Below are 14,202 nucleotides of genomic sequence, written 5' to 3'. Positions count from 1 at the left end.
GACCTCACTACCGTCTTTGCCGGCGATCACCGTACTACCGCATCCACCCGTGGACATCTGCACATGGCGCACGTTACCTCTGGAAGAGATATATATCGAGATTTACTTGCATTGCATGCGTCCTGTATCACGACACACCTTCTGGGTATCTTCTTTCCTTTCTGGTCTGCCTGCTTACTCGACATTTGTTACTACGTACTGCGGTCGTATCCGTCTTGTTGCTCAACACGCCGCGGATCGAAAAGCTGGAACCAAGGCTATCATGGAGAAGCATATCGAACTACAAAGGTTCAACCATGAGCCTTTGCGGCCAAGGGGCCGGGGCTCCATCTCGGAAGGCAAAGGCCAGCGATTCGATAACGACAGATATGAATTGGCGAAAGTGGGAAAGAAGCAGGTGCTGAAGGTATGCTCACTTTTGACAATATGTTTGCTCGGTCTGATCATGGTAGCGTCGCTTTGGACTGGTGTCTATGACCGGTCTCTCTTGCGGGTTGATGTGCACCTGGGAGACTTTGCTTGTGTAAGTCCACATAACTGACACCAACTACCTGGCTGACGTCATGGCAGTATCTTTTCAATAGGCTTCCAAAAGTAAGTGCTCAACCTATACAGCGTTGCAGCAGCAACTGACGATGACTACAGCGGCGGACCTGCTGGTCTCATCTACGGCTTCATACTGATATGGCTGGGCAACTTCTCCGTCTTTGTCTGCATCGGTGAACTTGCAAGCGCCGTCCCGACTTCTGGTGGCCAGTATCACTGGGTCTCTTTACTGGCGCCGCGCTCAAACAGGAAGTTCCTCAGTTACGTGACTGGTAAGTTCGTCAACTTCCAAAGCGATTCTAATCATATTAATCATCTTAGGCTGGCTCACTGTCATCGGCTGGATCGCAGCTCTTACTTCCGTATGCTACTTTGTAGCCGACTTGATCCTGCAGTTAGTCAGTCTGAACGACCTCGAGGGCACATATGTCCGCGAAGGCTGGCACGGCACACTACTCCTCTGGGGTATTCTACTCTTGTGTGTCTTCATCAACGTCTTCATAAGCGGAGCGCTTCCCACCATCGAAGTCGTCGTCCTCATCGTCCATATCCTTGGCTTCTTCGGCATTCTAGTGCCATTGATATACCTGCCATCGAGCCACAATTCGGCCAAGAGGATCTTCACGATGTTTCATAATGATGGAGGGTGGAGCACGCAGACTCTGGCCTTCTTTGTGGGACTACAGGGCAATGCTTTGGCATTCGTCGGAACAGACTCAGTCGTCCATGTAAGCTCAACATTCCCAGTCCGTCTTTCCTTGCTAACAAAGTAGATGTCTGAAGAGGTAAAAAATGCCAGCACCGACGTTCCGCGTTCAATGCTTCTCAGTCTTGTCATCAACGGCACATTGGCATTGGGAATGCTCTTCGCCGTTCTCTTCAGCGCCCACGATATCACATGGTTACTCAACGACCAAAAAGCGACAACCGCGCCTTTCCTTCGCATATTCACACAGGCTGTCGGTTCCGAGGCCGGTGCTACAGTCATGGTTGCAATCATCGTCTTACTCGAATTCTGCAGTGCAATGGGGTGCCTTGCAGCTGCATCGCGCATGACATGGTCGTTCGCCCGAGACCGCGGCCTTCCTTTCTCTCGCGCTCTCAGTATGGTAAGCACACGTGCCCATGAAAACACGTTCTAAGAGCCTTCCACTAACATCCCACAGATCGACAAACGCAGCACCATCCCCGTCGTCTCCATCCTCGTCGTAACCGTCTTCGCCGCCCTCCTCGCCCTCATCAACATCGGCAACAGCGCTGCCTTCAACGGAACGATCTCCCTCGTGCTAGAAGGCTTCTACCTCTCCTACCTTCTCGCCATCGGCCTTCTCCTCTGGCGCCGCGTCCGCGGCGACCTAGACAACCCCGACTCCTCACTCACCATCTTCAACGAAGCACAAGTGGACGAGGCGTACGACCGCAGTCTGACCTGGGGCCCTTGGCGTCTCAAGGGCGCGTGGGGCGTTGCAAACAATGTGGTTGCTATTTGCTACCTTACTCTCATCATCTTCTTTAGCTTCTGGCCTAGCCAGCCCCATCCGGATCTAGTAAATATGAATTGGGCGGGCGTGGTGACGGGGGCGGTAGCCGCGTTCAGTGTGGCATACTACTTGTTGTTTGCGAAGAAGTCGTATACTGGGCCGATTGTGGAGGTAGATCCTCATGTGTTGTGAGGAGGATTCGGAGTGGAGCTATCTGGCAAATGTAGGATCAGTGTGTAGTGAGACAACGTATCAGAGGAAGGCTTTCGAGACTTACTGCTGTGTAGTGTATGCTAGGTGAAAAGTTCCGGGACATAGAGGCTTACAGTTGAGGCTCAACAAAAGCGCGGTATATATAGACTGGACATACGATCAGCCCGACATGACTTGCGAACAATACAATGAAATTTGCCTTCCATATCTGTTAGGCCTTGAAGAGCTGCCAATATCTCTCTACATTAGCTGAGACAAGCCTCTCAAAACCTCACTCACTATACACCGATTGGAACGAAAAGCTGTAATCATAATCATTCGTTATCATACATAACTCATAGCATGATGAAATTTGCCTGTATATGCGCGCCTTTGAAAGCCAAAATAGTACTCATGTGCAATAGAGCGTGAGAAAAGAAGAAGAAGAAGCATCCAAATAACCGGCCGTAACTCATCAAAAAAACATCATAGAAAAAAGTGCTGCACCGACAGCCCCATCTCCACCCACTTCCAACTTCCAAGTTCCAGGCAGAAGCATCCAGATGCCCTGCCACTTTTTCCATTCCAAAATCTTGTTGAAACCCCAAGCTTAAGAAAGCGCCCCCATAGCCAACGCCACAATCTTAGGATTCGGTTTATCCTTTCGAACCAGAACTACCAGAAGAATCAACGAGCCGTTCAAAGAGTGTGCTAATGGGCCGAGCGAACAAGGGCTAACCTACCCTTCCGGTCTCTGTCAACGCGCATAACCTCCTTGCGGGGCGTACGCTCGACAAACTCATACTCGCGGTCGCCCTCGCGCTCGTACTTGAGCATGCGGCGCTCCTCCTCGAGGAAACGGATTTCGTCGCGGATTTCGCGCTCGGAGCGCCGGTCGTCGCGGCGCACGAGTTGTCGGCCTTCGGGGAGGAAGGCTGTGGCCGGGCCGTGGATGGCGGCTGAGCGGTCGATTTCGACGTAGCGCTCGTGTTCGTGGATGGAGGGGGAGGGGGCGCGCTCGGAGGGGGCGTAGACGGTTGGCGCGTGGTGGGATGGGGCGTATATCACTTGGGGTGGGGGTTGTTGGTAAACTGATTGTGGGGGTGGAGGAGGTGCGTGGACTACGGAGGGCGGCGGAGGTTGGAATTCTTGAGGGGGTGGTGGGGGAGGTGCGATGACAGATGCTGGTGGTGCAATGGAGGGTGGTGGCGGTGGGGCGTCCTCCACCTTCTCCTCGTAGACGTATGTGATTTTCTCTGCTCACGGTTAGGAAGGGTTGTAAGAATATTGGCGGATACGTACCCTCTTTGTAGTTCTCGCTGATCTTAATGACCTCGTCGATGTGCTCTTTCTCGAGTGCTCGGGTAACAACGATAAAGTCGTCCTGCTAGAATTAGTGACATTCCAATAATGCGTGCGGATGGCATACCTCTTCCTCATATGGATAGCCCAGGTCGATGACGGCTTGCTTCTTGACCAGGCGCTTGGGAAGTCTCGTCTTGCCCTTCTTGCCCCAGGTGGCTCGGGAAGGCTGGATTTCTTCAAAGCTGGAGATAGAAGAGCTGCGTGTTGACTTGGCTGCTACGCTCTTGCTTCTTCGGACTCGGCTCTTCTCGCGGTGAACTTCAACCTCGCGGTAGTCTTCTCGTTCCCGGCCCCTTCCGCCACGGTCGTCGTATCGGATCTCTTCAAAGTCATCTTCCTCGTGGAAACGACGAGGTGGTGATCGTCGACGCTCGCGAATGGGAAGTGGAATGGGAACGTTGGCTGGTGGACGCCACTCGTGGTCTTCGTATCTCTCGTACCTCTCTACGTCGCCATAGCGCGGCAGGGGTTTGCGGTCAAAAGTGTCGAGAGATGATTGACGGCGCATGAACTGCGGCCGTGACGGCCTGGGCGGGCGAGGGGCTGGCCGGCGCTCATTGATGTCGATATCGATGTTAATGTCCTTGTCGATGACGGACCTGCGGCGGTAGGGGGCAAGTGCTTGGTTGGCAATCTCGGAGGGAGTCGGCTCGTGGAACATCTCAGAGGGCGCGCGGCGATGAGGGCGGTCGAAACGATCTTCTTCGTGGTAGCGTTCTCTCTCCATGACAGCGGGGCCTCGGCGTGCGCGGTCTTCATGGAAATCAATGTCACGATGGCCTCCGGGGAAACGATCGTGCTCTTGGAAGCGGTAGTGATCGTAATCGTCGCGACCACCACGGCTGCTACCGCCAGCCACACTTCCGCCCGGTGGTGGCGGAGGAGGAGGCCCCCTTCGCATGCTCTCAAACCTGTCGCGATCCCATCGCTGGGGACCGCCACGAGGCGGCTCGTCAAAGCGATCCAGATTGCCCGTTGAAGAGCGGTACGCCGACATGTTGGGTAGTCAGGTGCGGCTCGTCGATGGGTGGTGATGTAGGAGTAGGTGTGATGCGGGGCTGCCGGTTATGTGTCGGAAGATGTCACAAGAGAATAAGGTGTGCGCTAGGAAGCACGGCAACGGGAATGCGACAGACTGACGGCGGCGCAACAAGCGGACACAGGAGAATATAAGTGTCTTGGATCCAAAGCCTGCCGGAGAATTGGTGGTGGGTGGGTGCGACCAACTTTAGATGCAGGATTCGCGACGGGCTTCGTCATCGGCGCTCGCGCATCATGCCAGGGCTGCATCTGGACTGGGCGCTAACCGGCGCCATGACTGGAGGGACGCACCCCTGGTGTTACATGGTTTCTCATTTGTCGCGGAGTTCCCCATGGTTCAGTTTCATGTGAATCAATGTGGACTCGGGCTGATGTTGGGCATTTTCCGCTGTCATGTGAGATCTCGACATCTTCTTCGCCATGATCGGGAGAAGAAATACTTGGTCTTGTTGCCCAGAGGGCCTTTGAGAACGCCAGGCTATCCTTACCATGAGTTCCTGGTCGTCGGCCGTATTGGATGGGATGCATGTCCGCAGAACGAAGTCTTGACAAGCGGTGACGTCAGGGCACGAGCTTGGAAGCGGACCGCGGCGCAGTTCACCGCCTAGCGCAGCCTCAGCCACGGTTGCTCACAGCGTTGTAACGCTGCGGCTTGGGCTTCAAAGGGAACAGACGTTCCCAACGCTTTCGGCGAAACTTTTCGATGTTGGGTTGTTACCGCTGCCACGTTCCGGAGGCTTACAGACCGATGGTAGCGATACCCCGCAAAGAACGTGTGTACCATAATGATGGATCTGCTAACCCCACGGAAAAGCAATAATCGACGATGACGGATGCTCTTCGGTGTCGTAATCTGGCCGTCTCTTTCGTTACCTCGTTTGGAGAGGAGTCCGTAGTCTACATGAGAGATGTACAGTTATGCTACAATTCGTCCAATCCCACTCAGCGCATCGTGTCGCTTATTTGGCTCCAACAGCTTCTTGAATCTTTTTGGTTACATACTCCAGATCAAACGGCCTTCCCTTAAGACCACCCATGACTTTACCCATAACGCTGCCAAAGCTCCTCTTGCCCTCCTCTAGTCCTTCGATCACGCTCTTGACTAACGCGTCCACTTCGCTGTTCTCCACTAGCGGGATCTCCTGCGCATAGCCCTTCAGCACATCCAAGTGCGCCTGCTCTTTCTCGACCAGGTCCTCCCTCTTGGCGTTTCGGAACTCTTCAATTGAGGCCGAAGAGGCTTTGATCTGCTTTTGAACGAGGGAGTAGAGGGCTCCATCGGTTTCGATTGGCTTGGCAGTCTTTGATGCGTTGATGATCTCGGCTTGCAGTGCACGGATTGTGTTTAGTGCAGGCTTGTTCTTTGCGCGCATGGCCGTTTTGAGGTCGGATTGCAGGCGAGGAAGTACGACATTCTCGGATGTAGATGTAGACGAGTAGCGAACGCATAGAGAGCGGGCGGGAGTGAAAAGCTGCCTCTGCAGCATTGCTGTGCGGAATAATGACATGGTGGGCGATGAGTGGTGTTGCGTTGTAGTGTAGAAGTCGTATGAGGCAGGTGCGATTGCAACTAGAAGGAGCGACCACAGACGGTGTATGTAATGAGCTGGCTTGCGAATATGTTGAGCAACGAATCGTGGTCAGCCAAACATGGAGAGTTGAAAGCACAAAAGTTTGGACTACCAACGCGCTCAGACGCGAACAGCTAGCATCCCTGCGCGCCAAGCATCTCTTTTGTTGTGGACCGCCGTCACTTTTGCAGCTTGTACCTGAGCCTCAGCGTCGCAATTGCGCCAGAGCACCCTTTTGATCTTTCTCTCGGCGCGCCTTTCTTAATTTTATTTCATCGACGCATCCGCGCGCAGCTCATGTGCACGCCATCTCACCGGCGCGTTCCCCCAGCCTCCATCTGAAGCTCGCTCTCACCCGGGCCACGACCAGCGCATCCCTTCGACCCTACACGCAATCCATCATGGCCTTCCAGATGGCGCCCGCGACGCCGCAACGCCCCACCCCCGGCGCCTTCGTCAACACGCCCGCGCCCAACCGGCCGGGCTTCACACGAACAGGCTCCATGTCGCAACCACAGCCGCAGCAACAGCAAGCGCTGCCTGCACCGCCCGCCGAGAGCCCCATCGATCGCGCATCGCGGACCATAAACAGCATGCTGGATCGGGATAACAGGTTTCCCGCGCTAGAGGCGTACATTGGACGTGAGTAGTCAGGTATAGTGGCAGAAGCTGGGTGAGATGCTAACAAGGTCGTGTAGAGGGTATCTCTGGCGAGTATGAGATCCCCAACAGCCCAGCCTGGGCGCCCTTCCAGAAACTGCGGTCCTACAAACTCCCAGAAGCCGTCTTTGAGCAGGTGGACCACACGCAGATGTCGACGAGCATGGGCCTGTTCGCCGAAATCAACCACGCCTGGGTCGTCGTCGACAACCAGGTCTACCTCTGGGACTACACACATCCGAACCCCGAACTCGTCGGTTTCGAAGAGCAACCCAGCAACATCACATGCGTCAAGCTCGTCAAGCCGCGCCCCGGTGTCTTTGTTGGCACCATCGAATACCTCCTTGTAGTCGCAACCGTATCCGACATCTTCCTGATAGCGGTCGAATGCCAGCGAGGACCCGAAGGCGTTCATGGCATCACAATGTATCGGACGGGACTATCAACCTCGGTCAGGAAGATCAACGTGACCGCGATCGCCGGCTCGTCAACAACGGGGCGCATCTTCTTTGGTGACGGCCAGACCGAGGACGTATACGAGCTGAACTACCAGCAGGAGGACAAGTGGTTTTCCAGCAAGTGCAGCAAGACGAACCACGTAACGACCTCCATTGGCTTACCCACGCTACCATTCTACGGACCCACGCGACAGGCTGGCATTCAGCAGATGGTGATTGACGATACCCGGAACGTCCTATACACGCTTTCTACCAACGGCACCATCAAGGTCTACTACATGCGCGCGCCCAACGTCTTGGAGAGCTCCCTCACCCGGACACGAACACAAATCGAGACAATGTGCGGACACATTGTGCGGCCCACTGGTGTACTGGACAAGATGCAGATTATTGGCCTAACCCCCATATCTAGCACCGAAGCGGACAACTTGTCTCTGATGGCCATCACATCCTCTGGCTGTAGGCTGTATTTGAGCACAACGTCTGGAGGGCAGTGGAACTCGAACAGCACAAGCGCTCCTAACAGCATGCAGCTACGACACATCCGCTTCCCGCCTAACGACGGTCAACCCTCGCAGCAGAGCAATTCGACTCAGGTACAGCCATACCAGGGTGGTACTGCGGTTGGATTCGAGTCGAGATACCTCAGAGAGACAACTGTCGCAACCCGTTACGCGCCCGGCGCGTTCTTCTCTTTCGTCCTCCTAGCGCCAAACGATCAGAACCACCACATGTTCGTCTCGGCACCACACTCCGGATTGCTGGGCCAGCGCGAAAGCTCAGAACCCCCGCGATACATTGAAACCGGTGTGTTCACAGAACTCATGGGCAGAGTGCAGGATATCGGCTTGGTGTCAGAGCCCTTCTCAGCGAGGAATGAACCGCTCGGATTTGGCAATGAGCTCTCGACCCAATTCGACAAGCCCCTAAGTGAATACGCCATCATCACATCAGCCGGTATCGAAACGGTTCGACGGAGGAGGCTTGTCGATATCTTCGCTTCCATTGTGAAGAATGGGGGTCACGAGGGTGCTGAAGGCGACATCCGCAAGCTGGCGAAGCAGTACGGCCTGGCTGAGACTTCTGCTACCGCTCTGGCGGTTGCGTGCGGTCAAGGCTCAGACGTGGGACCCGATTCGCGAATTGCAAAGGTCACCGATCCCGAGGTCATTGACTTCGCTCGCAGGGTGTTCATCGAATTTGGCGGCAAAGCACATTTGACAGAGAGTGCAACCGTTGAAGGCCTGAGCGTAGAGAATGTCCGCGCCTCACCAAGACACGATGGTATCGCCATGTATGTGTCACGCATTATCCGTTCGATCTGGAACACGCCAATCATCACGGAGGCTGTCACTCCCACCGGGCCAGTTCTCACATCGACACATCCCATCACCAAGTTGCAGGAAGTGCAACGCTCATTGGCTCAACTTCAGGAGTTCCTTGAATCAAACAGATCCTTCATTGAAGGTCTGGCCGGTCCAGAGGCGTTGGGACGCGCATCGTCACGACAGGAAGAAGTCGAGCTCCAGGGCGAGAACAGGGCGCTCACTAGCTTGCTGCAGATGATCAACAACATTGTTGAAGGCATATCTTTCGTTCTGGTACTCTTTGAGGAGCGCGTAGAAGACATCTTGGTTCTTCTGCCGGATACTCAGTTACAGGGGAGAGTGCGTCAACTCACCTTCCAAGGCCTTTTCTCTGTCAAAGAGGGCAAAGAGCTTGCAAGGGAGTTGGTCAAGGCTATAGTGAACCGTAACATCGCCAAGGGCTCTAACGTTGAATCTGTTGCTGAAGCTCTGCGGAGAAAATGTGGCAGCTTCTGTAGCTCAGACGACGTCGTCATCTTCAAGGCACAGGAGAGTCTGAAGAAGGCCGCCGATTCTGGCGCGAATGCCGAACGTGGGCGCATCCTGCTCAATGACAGTCTGAGATTGTTCGAGCAAGTGGCGAAGAGTCTGAGTTACGAAAACCTGGCTGCTACAGTCAATCAGTACATTCAGCTCGAGTTCTATGCGGGTAAGTTTACCTAACACTCCACTCTTCGACACCACTGATATGATATTTAGGTGCTATTAGACTTGCTTTGAAGGTTGCGCAAGAGTGGGACCGCGGTAACAAAGCTCTGTCTTGGGTACGAGACAAGAGCGAACAGAACGTCGATCCGAATGACGCGCGTCGAGAATACTTTGACAAGCGTGCCTCTTGCTACACATTGATCTGCCAGGTCATCGAAGCTGTAGACCACGCCTACAACACCCAGGGCCCTGTGCCTGACGGTGTCATCTCCCCGGTCACGCGTCGCAAGCATGAAGCGTATGAGCAAATCAACAACTCAGACGACGAGGTGTTCCAAAACTACCTATACGACTGGTATATGCAAAACGGCTGGGCTGAGCGGTTGCTTGAGATCAATTCGCCTTTCGTTGTCGACTACCTGCGCCAAAGCTCGGAGACCAACCTCGCGCATGCGGACCTGTTGTGGCGCTACTACGCCCACTATAACGACTACCTCAGCGCTGCTGAGACACAATACCAACTTGCTAAGAGCACCCTTCCCTTGACACTGGAAAAGAGGATTGAGTATTTGTCGCGCGCAAAGGCGAATGCTTCGACGCGGATGAACGGTTTCGCAGAGAATGGAGTCCGTAACAGACAGTCAAGACAGGAGCTTCTGCGAAACATCGCCGACCACCTAGACATTGCCAACATTCAAGACGATGTGCTACAAAGGATCAAGGGTGACGAGCGTCTTTCCGGTAAGCGGAGAGAGGATGTCATCGCCCACCTTAACGGCCAGATTCACCCGCTTGACGAAGTAAGTCATTGCAAAATCCTTTGGGGATGACTTGATTAACGATATTCTAGCTCTACCATGACTACGCCGACCAAGCAGCATACTATGATATATGTCTATTGATATACCACGCCGCCGACTACCGCAGTGTGCCAGACATTCGGTCGACATGGACTAACCTCATCGACCAAACTCACCGGAACGCTCTCGCCGACCGACAGGGCGCGCCTTGGGAAATTGTCGCGTTGAAGGTCGAGGACCTTGGTCACCGAACCAACCTCAACGACAACGTCTTCCCCGTCAACATCGTCCTACAACTCCTCCTCCAGTACGACCTCGAGTTCTACGTACACGATGCCAATGCGCCGAATGCGCAGAACCTTGCACTCAACAGCAATCTTACATGGCCGATTGATGTCTTCCTTAAGCTTAATGCGCCATTCGAAAGCCTGGTTGCCACGCTGGAAGCACTTTGGTACGCGCAAGAACAACCTTTCGCTGGCCGAAACCGCAAGCTACTTGTCAAGTGGATCATCTACCTTGTAGAGCAATGGGGTGCAGTAAGCAGACGAACTGGCGCACTATTCGGCGGTCCTGAGAATGCCATCGGTCTCGCAGAGGTGATGCGCATCATTCTAAGCAGCGACGTGCTGGGGCGCGACATGGACGACCAGGCCTGGATCCAACGTGCTCGGGATCTCAGTGCTGTTCTTGAGGAAGCCGCGCGTTGAGAAGTCATGGCCTAAGGCGGAAGTAGAAGGAGCCACAGATGAAGCGTTGTGAAGATATACAGAAAGCGATGATTGTGTATTTTGGGTTGTTTCTCTTCGTTAGCATTCTTGCAGCGCGAGGCGTTGAATAGGTTGCATGAGTATTGGGAAGGGTGACTGGCGTAAAAAGCATTTGAACCCATCTTGTAGGACATAAGACGAAGACGGAGCATAATCAAGGCTAGCGTATTCTTGAATGAAGTATTATAATGGAAAGATAGTCTGAAAGGATTCGTGGGGGGTTTTGAAGGTGACAAGCTGGGAACTGGCGATGTGTCGGAGTTTAGCCCACCCACGTTAACGCCGTGTCGATACGCGTTCCCAACCATCGTCACTCTGCCTATCTTCTCTACTACTCCAATCCCACATCCTACAGCTCCCACCGCGACAAACAAATACTTCCGACCGAATCGCCACGCCATGTAATCCCTCTTCCATACCTCACGATCCTCCGTCCCAACCCCCACACAATGCCAATTTGCATCTCATGCCGCACCCCCGTGCGCACCCTCTACACAACCTACTCCAAAGCCGATGATCGCGCCCTCGGCAAAGGCGTCCGCCTAACCCAATGCCCCGTATGCAAGAAATTCGCGGACAAATACGTCGAACACGATTTCGTTGTGCTGTTCATCGATCTCGTGTTGATAAAAGCGGAGGTGTACCGGCACTTGCTGTTTAATCGGTTGGGGAAACATGAGGGACGGTTGGGGTTTGATGTACGTATTCCTATTCATCCTTGTGTATGGCATGGAGGGAATGGATGTGTCAAAGGAAGACGTGGTTTGACTAACATGAGCACAGCGATCCATACTCCGCCTCGGCATCCTCCTCCTCCTCTTCGACGTCTACCTAACCTGGGCGCGCATCGAAAAACTGCCCCTCCCACCCACATCGCCGTACCACCCAACACCCTACTCCCCCTCCTCACCCGCCTTAAACACAACATCAACAAGCCCCCTCGTCGCACCCCACGACGGCATCACAAACGCCGTAGTCCTCCAAGCCCACCCACTAGGCCTGCAATACCTATTCTTCCTCTGCCTCGTCACCCTCTGCACACTAGCCTTCCACCTCCCCATCCGCCTCCTCTGCGCCTTCGACGCCACCCGCCTCCCTGGCTCCACACTCCGTCGCTTGTGGCGGAGATGCATACCCAGTTTCGACTCCCCCACACCACTGTCAACTGCGCTGCTGGTTAGCAGTTGCACGAAACTGTTTCCTATACTGCTTATTATCTGGGACTACGATTTACCCAGCTCGGCGACGGCGGTGAGTTGGGCGGTTATTGTGAATAATATTGCGGCGCTGGAGATACTCATGGATTGTGGGTATGTGAGGGCGGGTGTGTTGGTGGGGATAGGGGCGGGGTTGAGGACGGCGGTTGGATGGGGGATTTTGAGGGCGGCGGGGTTGGGGACCGGGTGGGAGGGGTATTGGAGGGAGTGGACTGTTTTGGGGGGTGTTTGGGAGTGGGTAGGTGGGTTGGTAAGTGCTTCGTAAAGGCATGTCTGGATTTGGGGGAGTTGAGCATGAGCGGTTTTCTGGTTGCAAGCAATGATACCCCATTTGATATTTGTACAAGTCGACAAAGACTCCGTATTACGCCAAAGACCAACTATACACATGCGCTCAAGTATTCGGCAATGCACTGCTCTCGTTGTCCTTCATCGATGGCTCCAGACGCGGCTTGCTAAACAGAACACAGTTGCTCTAGCACGATGCATCTCTTCCGCATATGCCCTGCTGCGTCCTGTCTGTCGCCTGATCCAGGCCACCCAAGGCTATCCTTCTCAAAACGTGCATATGCATATTCCCCGCGCGTCTAGCATCCCCAGTCGAGCTCCGCTAACGCCCTCCATTGTATTCCGGTCGCAAATCGTTTCGTACAGGCGAGATAAGAGGATGGAGTTGTGCGAGGAAAGTAATCGCCCACATGATATACATGGCCGCGGCAGAGAGAACGAGTGTAGATCGCCAGACCCTGTCCGATTGAGTTAGCCCAAGGTGTCTCTCTCTCCTTGCGTCTCAACTCAAAGCGTTTGTCTTAGTTGTAGACTGGGACTGGGGAAGGTAGCTCGCTGTCGTTGATGTTGATATCCACATCCTCGCTCGTCCCATGCTCATTGCTGAAACGGACTCGTCTCCCATCGCCTGCGCCGCGCTTCTTGCACACGGCTAAGAGCTTCTCGCGCGCATTCTCATTCTCGTCGCGCAGACAGGGCTTTGGGGGTGCGGGTGGTGATTTGGGTGGTGATTTGGACGAAGAGATGGTGGGAACGTACGTTTGGTTCTCGCCTTTGGGAGCTAGGAACCAGGCGGCGCCGCAGAAGATGACGGTGACGATGAGGCCGATGATTGGTGCCCAGCTGGGGTTATGTTAGTGGCTGGCATGCTGGAGAGCTGAGTTGCGCAGAACTGACCCGTTCGCCATTGTGAATGTTGCGGTGGGTGTTGACGCGCTGGTGAGGTGATGTTCGGGGATTTGACGGGGGCGATGCGACGATCAGGTGACGTTCGAGCTTCGAGAATAGTAGAGGGCGTGTAGAGGAGGCGGATGTCGTGATGTGGAGATGGCTTCGCCGTGGTGTCGCGAGCTGCGAGCTTGCGATGACGCTGCGGATTGAGGTTCAAGGGCTTGGCGCCAGGCGCGTCGTGATGGTGTCACGTGTCAACCCACATGGCCGCCGTTGCCTGGAGTAGGCTCCGAGGTCCTGCAATCTTTATCTGAACATCATGTCTTTCTAGCTGATCTCCTCGTCACTCTTTCGCACTGTGACAATCAATTATTACCCACATATGTCTATGTACGTTTCCAAGTCTCTCTTGCCGCCGTCGCGCGTTCTTGCCCAATCGAGCATGCCCAGAATGAAGATCGCTATGCTTCACAATATCGATGCGCCTCACTTTCGTTTATCTCCTACTTCTCGCAGCTTCTTTCAGCTTCACTCTTCTATTAAACAGTCTAGAACGCGTCCGTGATCTCCTTATCTTGTCTGTTGTCTCAGGGTTTCCATGTCTATAAGATCTCCTGAACTCCTACCTACGATCACTTCTCTCTCTTTCTTCCTTGCTTTACTTTCTTATCGGTTTGCTTTGCAAGCTTGGCCAGAAATATGACTGGCGGCCTAAACGGGAATCTGGACCTTCTGGGTCACTCCAGGCTACACTTCGTCGAGCCTTTTCCCGGCCCTGGGCAATGTCATCCTGGACAGAGGACCTGCGGCTTCGGTCACTGTCCAACGAAGGCATGAAGGACGGCTAGGACAGTTGTTGGGAGAGCTTACTTGGGCCTCCATGTCGAGTATTCATGAGCCACACAAA

General features: G+C 54.2%; 5 protein-coding genes across 5 annotated transcripts; 2 read left to right on the top strand and 3 right to left on the bottom strand.

The window, feature by feature from the left end:
- Positions 1-262: 262 nt before the first annotated feature.
- On the top strand, positions 263-2,219 carry J4E83_004762 (uncharacterized protein; the record flags this gene model as incomplete). Its single annotated transcript, XM_049331687.1, has 7 exons — positions 263-406; positions 453-523; positions 571-594; positions 646-818; positions 868-1,274; positions 1,320-1,655; positions 1,713-2,219. 7 exons carry the CDS (start codon positions 263-265, stop codon positions 2,217-2,219), a joined length of 1,662 nt encoding a protein of 553 aa, XP_049189461.1.
- A 711-nt stretch (positions 2,220-2,930) lies between these two features.
- On the bottom strand, positions 2,931-4,581 carry J4E83_004761 (uncharacterized protein; the record flags this gene model as incomplete). The annotated part of the gene is made up of 3 exons (XM_049331686.1): positions 2,931-3,475; positions 3,522-3,603; positions 3,649-4,581. 3 exons carry the CDS (start codon positions 4,579-4,581, stop codon positions 2,931-2,933), a joined length of 1,560 nt encoding a protein of 519 aa, XP_049189460.1.
- A 1,003-nt stretch (positions 4,582-5,584) lies between these two features.
- Positions 5,585-6,133, bottom strand: AIM41 (Altered inheritance of mitochondria protein 41 mitochondrial; the record flags this gene model as incomplete). Its single annotated transcript, XM_049331685.1, has 1 exon — positions 5,585-6,133. One exon carries the CDS (start codon positions 6,131-6,133, stop codon positions 5,585-5,587), a length of 549 nt encoding a protein of 182 aa, XP_049189459.1.
- A 464-nt stretch (positions 6,134-6,597) lies between these two features.
- On the top strand, positions 6,598-10,839 carry J4E83_004759 (uncharacterized protein; the record flags this gene model as incomplete). Its single annotated transcript, XM_049331684.1, has 4 exons — positions 6,598-6,838; positions 6,895-9,330; positions 9,381-10,129; positions 10,180-10,839. The coding sequence occupies 4 exons, from the start codon at positions 6,598-6,600 to the stop codon at positions 10,837-10,839; spliced, it is 4,086 nt and encodes a 1,361-aa protein (XP_049189458.1).
- A 1,887-nt stretch (positions 10,840-12,726) lies between these two features.
- J4E83_004758 (uncharacterized protein) lies at positions 12,727-13,312 on the bottom strand (the record flags this gene model as incomplete). The annotated part of the gene is made up of 3 exons (XM_049331683.1): positions 12,727-12,862; positions 13,164-13,247; positions 13,302-13,312. 3 exons carry the CDS (start codon positions 13,310-13,312, stop codon positions 12,727-12,729), a joined length of 231 nt encoding a protein of 76 aa, XP_049189457.1.
- Between the last annotated feature and the right edge of the window lie 890 nt (positions 13,313-14,202).

This window comes from Alternaria metachromatica (genome assembly GCF_023757995.1).
Source record: "Alternaria metachromatica strain BMP 0045 chromosome Unknown scaffold_8, whole genome shotgun sequence".
Lineage (NCBI taxonomy): Eukaryota > Fungi > Ascomycota > Dothideomycetes > Pleosporales > Pleosporaceae > Alternaria > Alternaria metachromatica.
The sequence above is the reverse complement of the archived record's forward strand: the minus strand, read 5'-3'. Positions and strand labels throughout refer to the sequence as shown.